Source organism: Plectrocnemia conspersa, unplaced genomic scaffold (assembly GCF_051122295.1).
Source record: "Plectrocnemia conspersa isolate PC_06_02 unplaced genomic scaffold, ASM5112229v1 ptg000003l, whole genome shotgun sequence".
NCBI classification, from domain to species: Eukaryota; Metazoa; Arthropoda; class Insecta; order Trichoptera; family Polycentropodidae; genus Plectrocnemia; species Plectrocnemia conspersa.
The window spans coordinates 28102779-28119287 of NW_028277167.1; the positions used below are offsets into that span (position 1 = coordinate 28102779).

The 16509-nt window shown below is 28.6% G+C and overlaps 1 protein-coding gene across 2 annotated transcripts in view; it reads right to left on the reverse strand.

The window, feature by feature from the left end:
* The window catches only part of LOC148237161 (protein tiptop-like), a 490960-nt gene that overhangs the window by 307959 nt on the left and 166492 nt on the right, over positions 1-16509 (reverse strand). For both annotated transcript variants that reach the window (XM_088181923.1, XM_088181924.1), the window contains one exon: positions 11844-11979. In XM_088181923.1, coding sequence (XP_088038049.1) covers positions 11844-11901 — 58 coding nt within the window. In that variant the 5' untranslated portion in view covers positions 11902-11979. The remainder of the gene's footprint in view (positions 1-11843; positions 11980-16509) is intronic.

Here is a 16509-nt window from a genome sequence, read left to right on the forward strand (position 1 = left end):
ACCCAATTCAATATTTAGGGCCACGTCCCACATTCTGGGGGCACTGATTGGGATTTGCGCTGGTGAAATACGCAAGGAAATCTGGTCGAATGGTGCAGTTTCCGATTGAGGTTGTTCATGATGTAGTGTCGACAATAAATCTGATCGTAACGAGTGATGAGAAAAGTATTTTAGAGTCTGAATAACATTAACCAATTATATCCTGGCTCTAAGCTTAAAATAATTCAATCTTAATGATCAACATGGAATGATAAGCCCAAATTATACGTATAACGTTACTACATTAATTAAATATTATACAATAATTCTATGTATTTTTGAACTAGTTAAAAAAAATATTTGCTCACATCGTGAATTCATTTGATTAAAAAGATACAGTTTATCTGCTAGAGTTAACCTAGAAGTACAACACAATGCTAAGTTATAACTAGGATATTACCGATACTGGTAATACCGGAACAAAGGCTAAAATCGACATTCGATACTAGCAGTATTACAAAATTTAGCAGCTATAGTACCGATTTTTTTTTCATATCCGTATATTTTATTTGTTTAAAACGATATCTTCATGGTATATAACTACGAAAACAATAATACCTATATTGCTTGAAAGCAGAAGCAGAAAATAAAATAATGCTAATTATAGGGGATTAACCCAAGTAGTGTTATCGACTTAGGATATTAAAGTAGACTAATATTATGCAGAATAAATTTTTATAGAAGAATAAATCTTTCAAAAATAAATATTATTGCGATATTTTAAAATTAATAATAAATGTCCTATAATAAAAATAATATTATATAAATAAATCACATCTAAATCCCATAAATATAACAATCGTCAATTACAAAAATCAGTTTCCTACCGTCATTTAGTAAAATATTTGAAAAATTAATCTTTATGGGCTTAAAAGAACCTTTGGGGAATGAAATAATTAACAAATATTTTAGTTTTCGCGAAAATCACTAGACAACACGTCAACATATTAGTTTAACGGAGCACATATGCGCTAATTTCAATATTAAAAATAATACGGGACTTCTAATGTTAGATATAGAAAAAGCTTTCGATGGCATGACAGATTGCATCATAAATTAAACAAAAACAAACCCCCTGACTATCTTCTACACTTAATATTCTCATACCTTAGCAGTAGAAGCTATGTTGTTTCACTAAAAATTAAACACTTGAATCCTCGCGTAAAATTCAAGCTGGAGTTCCTCAGGGAAGTTTGCTCGGGCCGTTCCTCTTTATTTTATATACGAACGATATTTATCTTAATTTGCTGACGATACATTGATTTTAACTAGTGCTTACGGTCTTAAACCAATCGGAAATAAATTACAAAAATTTTAGATAAATATTTTGAGAGGTGAAAAATAAAAATCAACCAAATTAAAACAGAAAGAATTATCTTCATAAAATGTAGAGAAACTTTGCCACCACCTAAATAAAAAAGGTAATAATGAAAATAAAATGAAAAATAAGCGTCAAATACCTGGGCTTACACCTAGACTCCGAGCCTCAATTTAATAAACATATTTTGTAGCTTTTCTCTAAAGGGCTAGCAAAACTTCGATAATTCCGATACCAGTAATACCGGTATTGGGACAAAAATCGACTTTTGGTAGTACAAGAAAAAAATATTCGCCCGTATTTTCAATAATATTTTTTGGCTAACAATATAGTAAATGAATTAAAATAAACTAGACAAAAAACTTTTTGTATCCAGTCGTCCTATTGATTTTTAATATTACTTGTAGACATGACAATAAAGGATGAGCGTATAAAGTAGTTTTAAGTTAGATTCCTTAAAATCTTCTTGTTGTTTGAAACACAAAATATGGATAAATAGATTGACGGGAAATTGGTCATAAATGACAGAAACCTGCTTTTTTGATTATATTTATCAAAAAAAAAACATTAAGACGACAATATTTACAAAAAATTTTATACAATGTTTTTAAAAAAACATGTTTTGATTCTTAAATCCTTGGATTTTTTCAAAAAACACGCAAGCATGTATCAAAATTTAACAATATATCACTATATATTATTCAGTTTCACTTCAAACGAATGGAAATTTTACAGATTTGCCGACTAAACCATATTTAAAGATACTTAATATGCTACTTAATAATATAATAATAAAAAAATAATTTCTTAAATAAAGCAAGAGAGTTAAAATAAGTTAGAAATAGAGATAAAACGAAAGAAAACAAAGAAAAACTGACAACCAACGACGATCACAGAACCTACTCTCAGACGCAAATCACCTGCTGCAGTAGATATTTGCGGTAAATTATGTATTTTGTATTATAAAATGTTATTAATTTTCCAGCATGTATGTCTGCAAAAGTTCTATGCATTTAAGTGTGTTGTGCTAATAAATTGGTATTCTTTTTTCTAGTTCTATCCAGTAAAATTACAAGTACAATCAAGGTTAAAACTTAAGATAAGAGTAAATGTGTATTTTTCAGAAAAGCTACATTTTGACTAGTGAATTGCAAATTCATTTTCACCAGTAGATATATTTATTTCTACTAGCGAAAATATAATTCAACTGAGAGGCACTAGTGAAATTCTATGCTGCTATAAATATTCCATGAAACTCCATTTGACAGTTAAGAAATGTCCATTTTCTATTCAAACCCAAACCTAAGAACTTTCATTAGGTCAAGTGCAAAATAATAATAATAATATCAGAATAAGCAAAAGAAAAAGTACAGACAGTCTTCGCATCTCGCGTATTGCTTCATACTTTGTTTGTAATTTGATATTAAAATATGTTTTAAAAATATTATAGCTATCTTTAACACATATCTACAGACTTTTGATGTGAGAGTACTTGTCAAAGTGAATTGAAATCGAATTTTGGTCAATAGGAGGACGCAAAAACAATTATTACTTCTCAGAAGTCAAAAATTCACGTCAAAAGCAATAAAATTGTGTCGACGCCGTTGCAGTGGGAACGCTCTGTAAAGAGCGTTCCCACTCCCACTGCTTATTACTAATTGTAAGACTAAATATATCAAGACTATATGAACGCTAGATAACTAACTGTTTTTTTTTGCGATGACGACGGCACGATTTTATTGCTTTTGACGTGAATTTTTTTTATTTCTGAGAAGAAATAATTGTTTTTGAACTTTTCTATTGGGAAAAATTCGGTTTAGATATGCTTCATTTGATTTTTACTTATTATAAGTCAAAATATTGATATAAAATGACTTTATATGTACGCTGCGACGACGACGGCACGATTTTATTGATTAAATTTCGCTTGAAAATTGCATGGCATTTTATGAAATACCATGAATATATACCATGAAAACGACACTTTAAACACGCGTGATTATTGACAGCTGTCTGATTTACAGTGCTGCCAAAATATGAAACTCGAATTTTTATACGATTTTATTGCTTGCTGATAATATACTTATCTAAAAAATATATTTACATAATGCAATTAGGTTTAACACAAGCAATAAATAAATACGCAAGAGAGAAGTTATAACATACATATGTTATAGTATTAGCATCAAACTAGGCTTGGCTTATCAAATAGGTACTATTCCTATATAGTAAATTATTATATTATGTAAAATAAACTGGTGAAAGAAAAACAATAACTCAAAATCATATAAAAGATTGCTTCGAGAAATATTATACTATGGACAAATATTATTAAACATCAAGTATATAAATATGTAAGTAATTTTAATGCACACACATAAATATATTTGGTGTTTTATATATCAAAGTAATAAAAAAACAACAATAAATTGCGATTAAAAATCAGTTGTGTACCATTGGTGTTTTGTAAATTAGAATAGTGAATAATTAATTATTTTTTTTTACAGGGTAATTTTTTTTATAGTTGCCCCAGCATCTGTAACGGTTACAGGGTATATCCAAAATAAATTATATATAAATAATAGGTAGCTTATGTTTTGCGAATAAATACATATTCACAAATATATTTAAAAAAAATCTACAATTTTATTGATGAGCAAACAAATATCCCGAGACAATTGCTACTGAGCACATACTGAATGCTCGTTTATTTTTTGGTCCACACCAAAAATACAACCTGTCCAATGTCGATGATGAATATTCATGGGGGCTTCCATACTCATACGCATCGATCGAGGGAAATAATTACTGCGAGTGTGTGATTGATTTATAGGCCACTAATGGCGGGTTCGCGGCGATAATTCGTAATTAAATTGTCAAACGCGAACGCGAGAAATTTGTTTGCCGACATCCGATATGGGACGAACCCTACCAGTACGCGAATCTGGGACCGCTAATGCCGACTGATTGATGCGATGTGACGTATTAACACGCGGATGCTTTGTGTAAATTCATAAATTTCAGGACAAACCACCCATTATACCCTTCAGAACAGTCTGGGCTCAGATGGATCATTTTCAATTAAAATATGATCAAAATTATTTTCTAAAACAAATTAAGATGCAGCCTTTTCCTACCTACAATCAATATAAAACCTACCCTTTAATTATATATATGGTAATTGAATTAATTATAGTATAAATATAATATGCAAACTCAAGACAGATCTAGAAGAAGACACACTAAATAATAAACTTTAGATTAGAAATGTTTTTATGAATGGTATATTGTGCTTTATATTATTCTACACGAAGTGAAAGCATGGACCTCACAGATAAGATGATAAAGCGTCTGGAAAACATAAGCATGTGAACCAGTTGAGTGATAACTAAAACAAATAATAAACGTAACAATGAATAAGATTCAGAAGGCATCCTGACGTTCTGACTAAAAAATCTTTAGTAATGATGTGGAAAGAGCACTTTTTTTTAATTAGAATAAAGCAAAATATTTCCTGCGATTCATAATTAAATATTTTTTATATTAAAAAATCCTAATTATGAAAGTTTAGCGTTTACGTGAGTCATAAAAAGTAATTAAACATAATCGGCGCATTGTGTCGTAAACGAAAGCTCTTCTTTCTTTTACTGCGGCATCCAAAACGTGCAAACGTTGGCATGCAAGATAGTCGTTAAGGATAGGTCAGGGTCTAAACCTCAGGTTCTAAATAATGAAAACGTGTGCACAATGAGCGTCACGTTGCAAGAATTCAATCTGGTCTAGCTCGGGTGATTGATTGCTATGAAAATGAGACGCATAGTCATATTTCTAATGCAAATAATTATCAGTATTTTAATTTAATTATTTATTCTAATGAATATAAATTAAATTTGTATTATTGAAATTTCTGCTTATAAAACGTCGGCTACTCAAATATTTTTATTATGCTTCTATTAAACTAATAAAATTTTAATAAATAACCAATAACAATAACTCGATAAGAATGTTGTCAATTAACAATTGTTACTATTTAACATATTCATTATGATGTTCTAATGAATTATATTACTATTCGATGGATAAAAATACGCATAATGACTTTTAATTTCACTTTCTAAATACGTGACTCTTTAATGTAGACTAATGAATATTTTTTTATATGAGATGTATGCTTTAACAAAAGTTTTATTTAAACAAAGATGACTAATTTATGTTACGTAAACTTTAAAAATATTTATTTTTAATTTAAAATAGCCGAAAAAATATTTAAGGAACCTTACTGAGTACAAAGTAGTCCGAAATATACAGAAAAAATGCCACTAAATTTAAAAGAGTTGATCTAATGAGAGACCTTTAGCAAAACATTTTTGTCGTCAATATGAGTCTCGTTTTTATGTCATTAATTTTTTTTTTGCTGAAAGTTGTATTTTAAAGCGCATTTAAATGCAGCTCATATACAAGAAAAACATATAAGTAGGCAAATAAATATTTTTAAGCTCTAAACTATCTTATGTAATTATTTGATATTAGTTTCATTTAAATAAAAAAATGCAGGTAGCATATTAAAAAGTATTTTAAAATAACTTTACCTTTAAAATATTTTTTTTTTTTAAAAAAATTTAATAAAATGAAATAAATTTGTTTGTGTATTTAAAAGTAGCGCAAAATATACAAATATACCTATTTTATCTATAATTTTAATTATAACGCTGATTACTTTCCTTAAAGTAGCCAAATAAATATTTACAGAGCTTCAAGTCAATATTTTTTTTATTTCGAAAAAAAATGTTTTATTTAAATATTGACGTAATAAAAAGAGGTTTAAAATAAATTAGAAATACACATAAAATTTGACTAATTAATATTTGCATAGCTTCTGATACACTATTATTATTAAAAAAAATTGATTTTAATAAATATGTTTTATTAAAATCATATAGATTAGTTAATGCATTTAGCACTAGCCTAAAATAAATTAAAAATAAGCATATAATCCTGGATTTCAATTATTAAATAAATTATTTTCTGTAAAGTAGCCAAAATAATATGTACCGAGCTTAAAGTAAACATTATTTTTAATTTATTAAAAAAAGTTTTATTTAAATTAAGGTAAAATTATATTGGCGTTGTAAAAAGTAGTTTTAAATATATATGAAATACACATAAAATTCGCCTCATTATTATTTAAATAACTTCCGAATCATTATTATTATTATTAAATAAAAATTCAATGAGTTTCATTAAAATCAAATAAATTAGTTAATGCATTTAACAGTAGCCTAAAATATATTAAAAATACGCATTTTACCCTTGATTCTAATTATATAGTAAATTATTTTCTTTAAAGTATCCAGAATAATATTTACAGAACTTCAAGTCAATCTGAATATTTTTTTAGTTATATTTAATTATTTTAAAAAAATGACACATTTTTAAGTAGTCCAAAATATATATAAAATACGCAAAATAAACATGTTTTCAAAATAAAAATATGACAAATTTTTCAATGTAGCCTGATTAACAATATATTGACAGAACTTAAGTCAACGTCAACTTTTCTTAAACTAAATCATTTAATTGTTGCGTTTTATAGTAGCCCAGAAAATAACTATTGAATAATTTTAAATACACCACTACATCATAATATACCAAAAACTCTTTAACGTTTGGAAAATATATATAAATCTTAATATAGAGTCGATAATACTAATTAATAATAAAAAAATACAGTTTTAAGAAACGACTGTCTGAATAATTTCTCCATTGAGTCAAAATATTTTTGTTCCTGATTACTTATTATATAGGGATAAATATCATATTAAATTAGTAAAATAAGGATCATAGTAAAATCTAAAATATACTAAAGAGCCTTAAAAGACAATAGAACTAATGTAGAAAGGTTTTCCTTTTTTTAGATACAAAATAGATGGAAAGCCCAATTTTTCTATAGCACATAATTTTTTCAAATATAAATCAATATTTACGTACTTTTATTCAACAAAATAATTTTAAAATTTATTAACAAGATATTCAATATCTCTTTCATCATCAAATAAAAATGTTTTGTCACATATTCATAATCAATAAGAGATAGTGAACGGCGCAGATCTCAAACGTTGTCAAAAGTTGTCTATCCACATTTCTACGACTGCATCTCACAGCCTCCCAGGACATGTATATCCAACGTCTAATCGATTCGATTATTGAATAAGAATCTCTGTGATTGACGATAATCGTTATCAACGTTCAAGTAGATAAGCCCGCGGTCTTGTAATACTCCGTTACGGCGAGAGATGCGTTAATAGAGATAAATGTACTATCTTAATATAAAATCAAGAAATACCCAACTAGTGATGGTTATGCTAATAATAACTTTTTGCCATGTTATTTTAGTAATATTAACAAATTTATTATAAATAAAAATTTTATTTTTAAAATAGAGCGCCTTTATAAATTATTATTAATCATATAATAATTTATAAAACCGGACATCAATGTTCAACATCTACAAAACCGTGAGATTTCTGTTATTCACCCACGTCATTTACTTAAGCACAATTATTTTAACCTTTTCCGCAATCGACTTGATACCATGTAATTAATTATCGAGCTAAATCCTTTCTAAAGGCAGATTAAGACACGACTCAAGTTAAACGTTCTAAACTAAATATTATAATCTAAAGATCTGCAAAACGCAATTCGCATTTACCATTGCATAATATTGTATATTTCTGCAAATGTATTAACCCCACGGGTTGTCATAAGTGTAAGTGTCGCCAGAGTATTGTTTTGTGTAAGTCGGCCTTAATCGGTCTTAATGTTCCCTGGAGGGACGTTAACGTTATATGTTATGGAATTATGAGTTTTATATGTTTGAACAGTTGGATTAAGAATAAATTGACGATAAGATACGTTATTCATAGTTTAATATAAAATTATTCTCAGAAAATAATATCACATCAACTTATGATCCATACTAAATTTTAGAGTTTCATATCGGACTTTAATTCTCTATAAATAAACAATAATGAGTGAATATCTTAATATTTTTGCACGGAAAATAAATTTTAAGTAAATTTTTAAATATTGTTTAGGTATCAAGTTATTGAGTATTAAAAATATTAATATATTAATTTACTATTCAATTTTTAACTTATTTTAAGATTTTTTTTAACACATAGTAATAATTTGATTTCTTTAAAACTAAGATTAAGGTAATTGATTATATAATTAAGGTAGAAAAGTATTTTTTATATCAAAATCGCTCCTTAATATATGTATATAATATAAAATTTATAATTATAATAATACCTAATGAAGGTTTTACCATAGTTATTAATATATTAATTTTTTAAAAGCTAAATAAATAATTTAGTTAAACAAGTATTTTTTATTGTTAAAAAATCGCTTTAAAAAATTTTCTGTTTTAAAATTATAATAAAATATTGGGATTTTCACTAAAATTTTAGTTGAGATTTATGAAAAATGTTACTTTTTTAAATAACACATATTTTTTTGTATAAAATCGTTTTAAAAATATAGTATTAATCGTATAAAGTTTATAATTAGCTATATTTATTTTCCGAATATTTTTCTATTTTATTTGAATTCATTATGAAACATAGTATTTTTTATTTATAAACGTTTATTACAAGACTAATAATATAATAAAATTTGGTACAAGTTGCTAATTTAATATGTGTTTAGTTTATAAAAGGTAATTTGAAGGGATTAGATAAGAATAATAGTAATAAACTAAGTAAATATAAATTGTAGCTAAATACAAAAACCCAAATTAAATATTAAAATTACTAAGCTTATTATTAATAACCATTAATTAAATTAACTAGGAATAAAACATAGTATTTAATTACTTAATCAACAACTAAGATGTGTTTTTTATAATATATTTGTTTTTAATATATTGCAAAAATAATATTTTTTTTCTAAAGCTTATGATATTATAAAAAAATAGTAAATATTTTATTCATTCAAAAGTAAGAGCTTTTTGTATAAAAACCACTATGAAAATTCCCTTTTATGTCGAATTACAAATATTTGTATTTATTGCATTATAACAATTATTAAAATAATTAAAAACTAAATTTTAGGTTGTAGTTATATAAGTTTTTATCAAATAAAATAAAGCAATCTCTTTTATAAAATTAAAATTGATACTGTTTTTCATTATATAATTATTATGAAACATATTTTTTAATTTAATACATAATTATTTATAATTTTTTTATGTGAAACTGAGTTTATATTTTATGGTAAAATACACGAACTCTTTTTCATTTTGTAAAAAAATTGTAAATTTATCTATTTTTAATGTAAAATAATTAGTTTAAATTTACACTTTATTCTAAATTAAATATTCTTACAAAAAAATAATTTAAGTTTTTTTTTATGTAACCGTAAATATAATAACACTATTAAGCTTACAAGAGAAAAAATTATTAATAAATATTTTGTAAAAAATGGTTTTGTAAATATATCATATTTTTATACAAAATATAGCTTTATATATTTTAAAAATTCACAAAAATTAGAACCTAATAGGAGTTTTTTAAGCAATGCTATCAATTGTACAGTATGGTATAGTAAAAATATGGTATAGTAAAAATACATAAATAAAACAGTAAAAATTTTAATTTATGATAAAAATATGTAGATAATTGAAATTTTTAAATTAAAAATCTTTAGTCAGTAGCAATAATTTTTGTAAAATAAGTCTTTTTCTCTGATATTTTAAAACAAAAAATATTTTTTTTATTTCAAAAATTTAATATTTCACGAAAATTATTACTTAAGAATAAGAGTTAAATCAGTGCAATAAATGGTTTTATATCTAAAATAATATATAGTTAAAAGTTTATAAATCTAGTAAAAATTAATAGAAAAATATTAAGTAGCTTATTAAATAAAAATCGATAAAAAAAATTTTTAGATTAATAAATTTTGTGATATTCAATTTTTAAGTCAAATTTAACTTAAGATAAAAGAATATTTTGCCACGTATATGGTAAAAACGGTATTTAAAATCATATAACAAGTCAAATTTTATACTAAGAAAATATTTTTTCTACTTTCCACTTGCTTAAAATCTAAAAATAGAAGCTCAAGTCTAAGTTTTTAATCAAATAAATACAATAGAGTAAAAAAATAACATGTATGAAGTATGTTATGATATGTAATAAATTAATTGCAAATCAAAAATACGAAACAATATTGGAACAGTCCTACGGCGTTTTATAATATATAAAATTTATGTTTGTTCCAAAAATATTAAAGCTAATGATTTGAATATATGAAACTCTCAATTCGAATGTGGCAATTTCCGACTTATCTTATCACCAAGTGATAAACATTCTTAATAAAACATTTTATTTTAAAGTCAGGCTACTTTTAAATGTGCTATGTTATATTTATATATATTAATGGAAGCGTCCTAATATAAATTTAGATATTCTCAAAATAAGTTTATTATTTACTTTTCCACCATCGGCCTTGAATCGATCGATTGCGTATTTATGGGTCTCAAATTGCTTTCTGTAAGACCTTATTTCTGTTAAGTAGCAATAAGTTTTTTGTCTACACGATAAGGGACGATCCTTCACGAACTGGGAAGCAATAACCGGTCGTGACGAGAAACAAACAGCGACATAAATTTCCTTTAAGCGAGGCGCAGGGATGAGAAGCCATCGCTGGCTGGGTGCAAGGGTGCAAAAAAGAACAGCGGATTCAGAAAGAGGAATTCGATGCGGTAATAACGAATATTGCATACAGCTGCACTTCTCTCATTGTTCAGCTCGAAGCATAAATCTAAATACGGGGTGAGGAGACAGTGCCGCGCGTGATTTATGCGAAGTGGTGTCGGCGAGCGCGAGGCGATATATTACTGTAATTTTTTCGAATAGCCGTCAAAAGTACCGGTATTGTGTCCTAGAAGGTGCCATAAGTCATACGCAGTGTGCGATGGATGCGTGAGACGGGGGATGGCCCGCCACCCCGCGAAGAAGAAAGGGTGGAGATGGATTCGAAACTGATAATGGCGCGAGAGATGTGTTTAGAGGTCTAGGATGCTCTTGATGGCGAATATATATTCGAAACGTTAGTGTTAAGGTACATTTCTGTTAATACAATAATAATATAAAATACCAATGCATAGATGATACAAAGCAACAATTTTGTTGTGCAAAAACTGAAGAAAAAGTCTTGCGTTCGTCCTTAAAAATACTTTTAAATTCGACCACCCATGTTTTATGTTTTTTGCAAAGTTAAAACCTTCTTTAAAGTTAAATTTTCAGGACCGCAATATAATATCCGATATTTAACGCCAAAACTGACGAGCTTTGGCTCGAGAACAACCGCGGCATATTTAGTATGGTCGTAATTTCGCGATCGTGCCAAAGATAGCCGTCTTCGACACACTGTGTTTTTTGAGAGCAAATTGCTTTTCGAAGTGATAATTTAGATATCTTACCGTTATCCTGCGGCTTCAGCCAGCGGTAGGATGGCCTGGGTTGCTGCTTGGAGCGCATGTTGTCACGCGCGCTCCGCCAGAGCTGGACGCGCTCCACTATCACACCTCACCTCTACGATGCATCACTGTACGCCACCTGTAACAAATAAATATAAAATTAAGTAATATGACTCATTTATCATTAAAATACATAGCCAGGAATTTTAAATCAATAACAGTTACGGAAAATAAAATATAATAAACAAAAAATCTCTTAGCAACAAAATTTTGAATAAAAATATAATATGTACTAACTTTCAATCATTTAATATGTAGTATATTTTATAAATATTTTGGGTTTTCTGCTTGACAAAATATAAGATAATCTTCCAACGCATTCTGTATTTAAAGTAAATCGAATTTAGAATTAACTGAAGAGCAAAAAAAAACGCCATGAATCAACAGTTTTCTGGTATTTCGATTAGATCATTACCATTTTTACCACAATTTTAGAGTATCCATATTTTTAGCAGCATATTATACGTACTAAAATTTAGTGTGTGGGTGTTTCAACCACCTGCATTTTTTTAATATTATTTATAGATCATTCTAACGACCATTTTATAACAAAAGTAAGGCAAGATTTTTTCATTATATTGCAAAAAATATCTCGTGAGCATAATATTATATTTTAAAACATATTCCACTGATCACCTAATAAAACATCTGTCTCTAGAAAGTCTACCAAAAAACTACTCATTGTTTGGAAAGGACGCGCGCTAGACAATACATCCATAAAACGCGCATAATAAACGCGCAATACGCGCATAAAACCATTGTTTTTTACCCATTGCTTCTCGATCGCCAGCGTGACTATATAAACCGTTTATGTAAATGTGTCATTTGCAAACATCTTCGTCTACTATTCGCCAGAGCTGTCTCTAATTTGCATTATAAAATATGTGACATTTGGTTACAGAAGCAAAGACGCGATGAGAAACGCCACTAAAGCACAAAAGACATCAGCGGATCGACCAGATAACACTGCGAGAACATATCAAGACAATCCAAGTAGCTCTTCCGAAAGCACAGCCGACAATAATACAACTCGACACGCCACTGAAAACACTTAAACTTTCCAGGTCTGCTATTAATATCTACATTATATTTGTGGTAATTTATACTATCTATTAAGCTGCAAAGTCACATATAGGGATTGCAATAAGATTGTACGGATATTAGTAATACCGGTATTGGACCAAAAATTGACCTTCATTACTATCAATATTTCATTTTGTCATACCGATAGTATCAGAAAAAAATTTGCGTTTTTATTAACAAAAATATTTTTTTCCGACAAATGGATAAAAGTTAAAAAATAAATAAAAATAAAAGGTTTTTTTACACAGTCATCTTATCGTTTTTTGTTAATACTCGTAGACAACAAATCGAAGATCAGCGTATAAAGTATTTTTAGAAGTACCTGAATGTCAGGAAAATATATGTCATGTGTTTGGGAATTTAAAAGTAAATTGAAAATAGTGCTATAATTTTTCTTAAATTAATCTTTTGATGCTCACATAAAAGACATATAAATATATAAATGCTAACTAAAATTTTGCATATACTTATTCTAGCAAAATATGCATTATTAATAGTAACCAAAAAACTGCTAGAGGAAAAATCGATTATAAATACTAAATTTAAATTCAGAAAACAGCTACATAATTATGAAATTAAATCTGCTTAAGATTTACACATCCCTCAAGCATATTCTGTAAAGTTTGATACAAATTATTTAAAATATATTGCATTTAAAACCTTTAATGATTTAGCAAAATCAACTAAAAATAATTGCAAAAAAATATTTTTTATCTACATGTTCAGTTTCCTTGCTTCAAAATCTACCTAATTTTGTTGATATCGGGACAGATTCTTCTCTTGTAACATTCAATAAGAATTATTTTATTGAACGTATAGCTAATTTTGTTTCGTAACTGTTGGATCAGGTCAAGTAGAGCATTTCACCATGAAAATGCATACCATGCGGAAGCGCTCAGCTGCTTAAGCACATGCAAATCCTCATGCACCAGACGCGACAAGATCCATGCAACATCTTCCTGCGTTTCGATTGTTATCAACAGTTGTCCGAGCGGTCGATTAATCAACGTCCCGGACCCTGCACGCTCCGGGTGCCGCGAATAATGGCCGGTGTTTACAGCAAAAGACGACCTCCTTCCTTGGTCCCTCTGGTGATGGCGAGAGTGGTATGGGTGGGAGATGGAGATCGGCGATGTACGCGCAGATAAGTGCGGATAAATCTTCGAATTAGCATTTCCCGACAGGTGAGCGAGCGTAAGCCACCTTATTTATTGTGACATGGGAGTTTCCATCCAGGAGGACGGTGTTGCCACAACTCACGGCCCACGTACAAGCACTGTGCACGCATGTATGTGTGCGAGATGTCCTTCGTCTTCGTCTGGTAGTGGTGGCGAAAATGAAACAGGCCGTGTCGAACATGGGTGTGAAGGACGATAAGGCGGAAGAGATACCGGAAACATTCGCAGGTCGTGGATGTTGTAATTAACATAAAGTGTGATGTGTTATTCTGGAGGTAAATATCTTTATATTATAAAAATAAAAACATTCTACAGTACAACAAGATTTTATTTCTTAAGAAATATCGTAAAACGACGTAGCGTGAACTTAATATTCCCATTCATGCTTAGGGAGTCGCGATCACGTCCCTAATACATATAGTCCAGGATACAAGCACTAAAGAACGCTAACATCTAGTTTTTCAACAAGCTTGTCAGTCACAATGTTTGTTTTTACTAACTCCGCATGGGTAATAAATAAATTTAATAGAATAAAATTATAAATATAATACATATACATATAGAAAAATATAATAAGTACACTTGAAATATTAATAAATAAAAAATAATAATAATAATGAGCATAGTAAAAGTAAAACAAAAAGTAAAATTATATAATGCATTATTTATATTTTGGGGTTCTATATGATCACGTCGGTATGTCACCAGTTTGGGAATTTTATCAATTGTGCTGGAGCTTGTGCTGGAGCTGATGCTGACGATCCTCTTGGATAGTTGACTAAATTTTATTTGATGAAAGTTGTAAGAATTCATTAAAAACACTCATAAACTAAGTTACTCAGTCGCAATCCAAAGTTATCTCGTTACAGATCCTAACTACAAATCAACTATTTATCTAATATATTTATAATGTATGGTTACTTTAAGGGCAAAGTTGCCATATTTTTGCGGTTTTTTTGATACTTTTATTATTATTGCTATGTTATAAAATAAATATTATATTTTTATTATTATTGCTATGTTATAAAATAAATAAACACATAAAAAACACATGCAAATTAATTATCAACATCGCGTTAACCCTCACGCGCCGGGCGCGTTCATAAAATTCAATTACGCCGTTTGCGAATTTATCGAATTTATTTATTATATATTTCAGGGGCGGCGCGCGCGCGGGCAAGAAAGTTATTATTTCAGCATGTTTATTTGATTTTTTTCCCGTCGGAATATTGTCGGGGTTGGTCGGTGCGTGGTGGTATGGCAGCAGCCAGCTAGCAGCAGTACTACTTTATTGAATCTCATTTTCCTGGGCGTCCTCTTCAATCACGGGCCGGGGGTGGCAAAAAAGCAGGTTGCTCGGCTCAAAACGCCAGGAAAGCGAGCGGCCAATATTTTACAAGTTTTTGACAGGTTAGATGGCTTTCCTATCTGATGTACGGCCCGGGCGGAGGAAGATGGAAGGAAAGAGGGTGGCTGAGTCCCCGTCACGGGGCCGGACACCTGTGCTTTTTCAGACTGCGACGCCCCGCAGATGCGGCGATAAATTCGCACACTTTATAGACCGCCCAGGGGTGGGGAACAGGCGGACTTGGGGCAAAAGACGTCTTGCAACAGCGGACTGCTATGTTTTTCAAAAAAACTTTTCTTAAAATGTTACTGTGTTATGTTCACTACCGTTCATTTATACATTTTAAGATAAAGTAAATTTACATACAGACTTATTTATTGAAGCTATGCAGTATCATTATTAAGCTCAGTAATTAGTAAAACGTGGCAGAAAAGCAAAGACTTCTCAGTCAGCATAAAGCAGTGTAAATACTAAGCCACGTAAATAACATGGACTTAAAATATATTCTAAAATAATCGACTTTTTTTAACAGTTGATAGTATTATTGGCGAACTAAGGTAACCCTACATTTTAATTTTCTATCTTATCTACGAGATTAGAATTAATGATTATTAAATAAAAATAATTGCTATCGATCTTCAGAAATTATGTTTTCCTAGATTTTCAAAATCTCACTGATGAATATCGTGATGAATCATTCAATTTGAGCTAGGTCGTTCATATGAAATATAAAAAAATATCTTTTAATGAACTACTAAAAATATAATAAAAATATATGTATTAAAAAAAAAAAAAATTTAGCTTATAAAAATAATCAAATATGTATGTCTATAAAAAAAAACTTACTAATATTTTTATAACCTCACGCAAACTAGCCCAAGATTAGTTTAACCTATTTCAACCATTTAACACATTTAAAATATATATGTACCTTAGCTAAAATCTAGTTTAGCATATTCAAACTTATCTTTACTCAATCATGGAACTAATTTATTTTTTG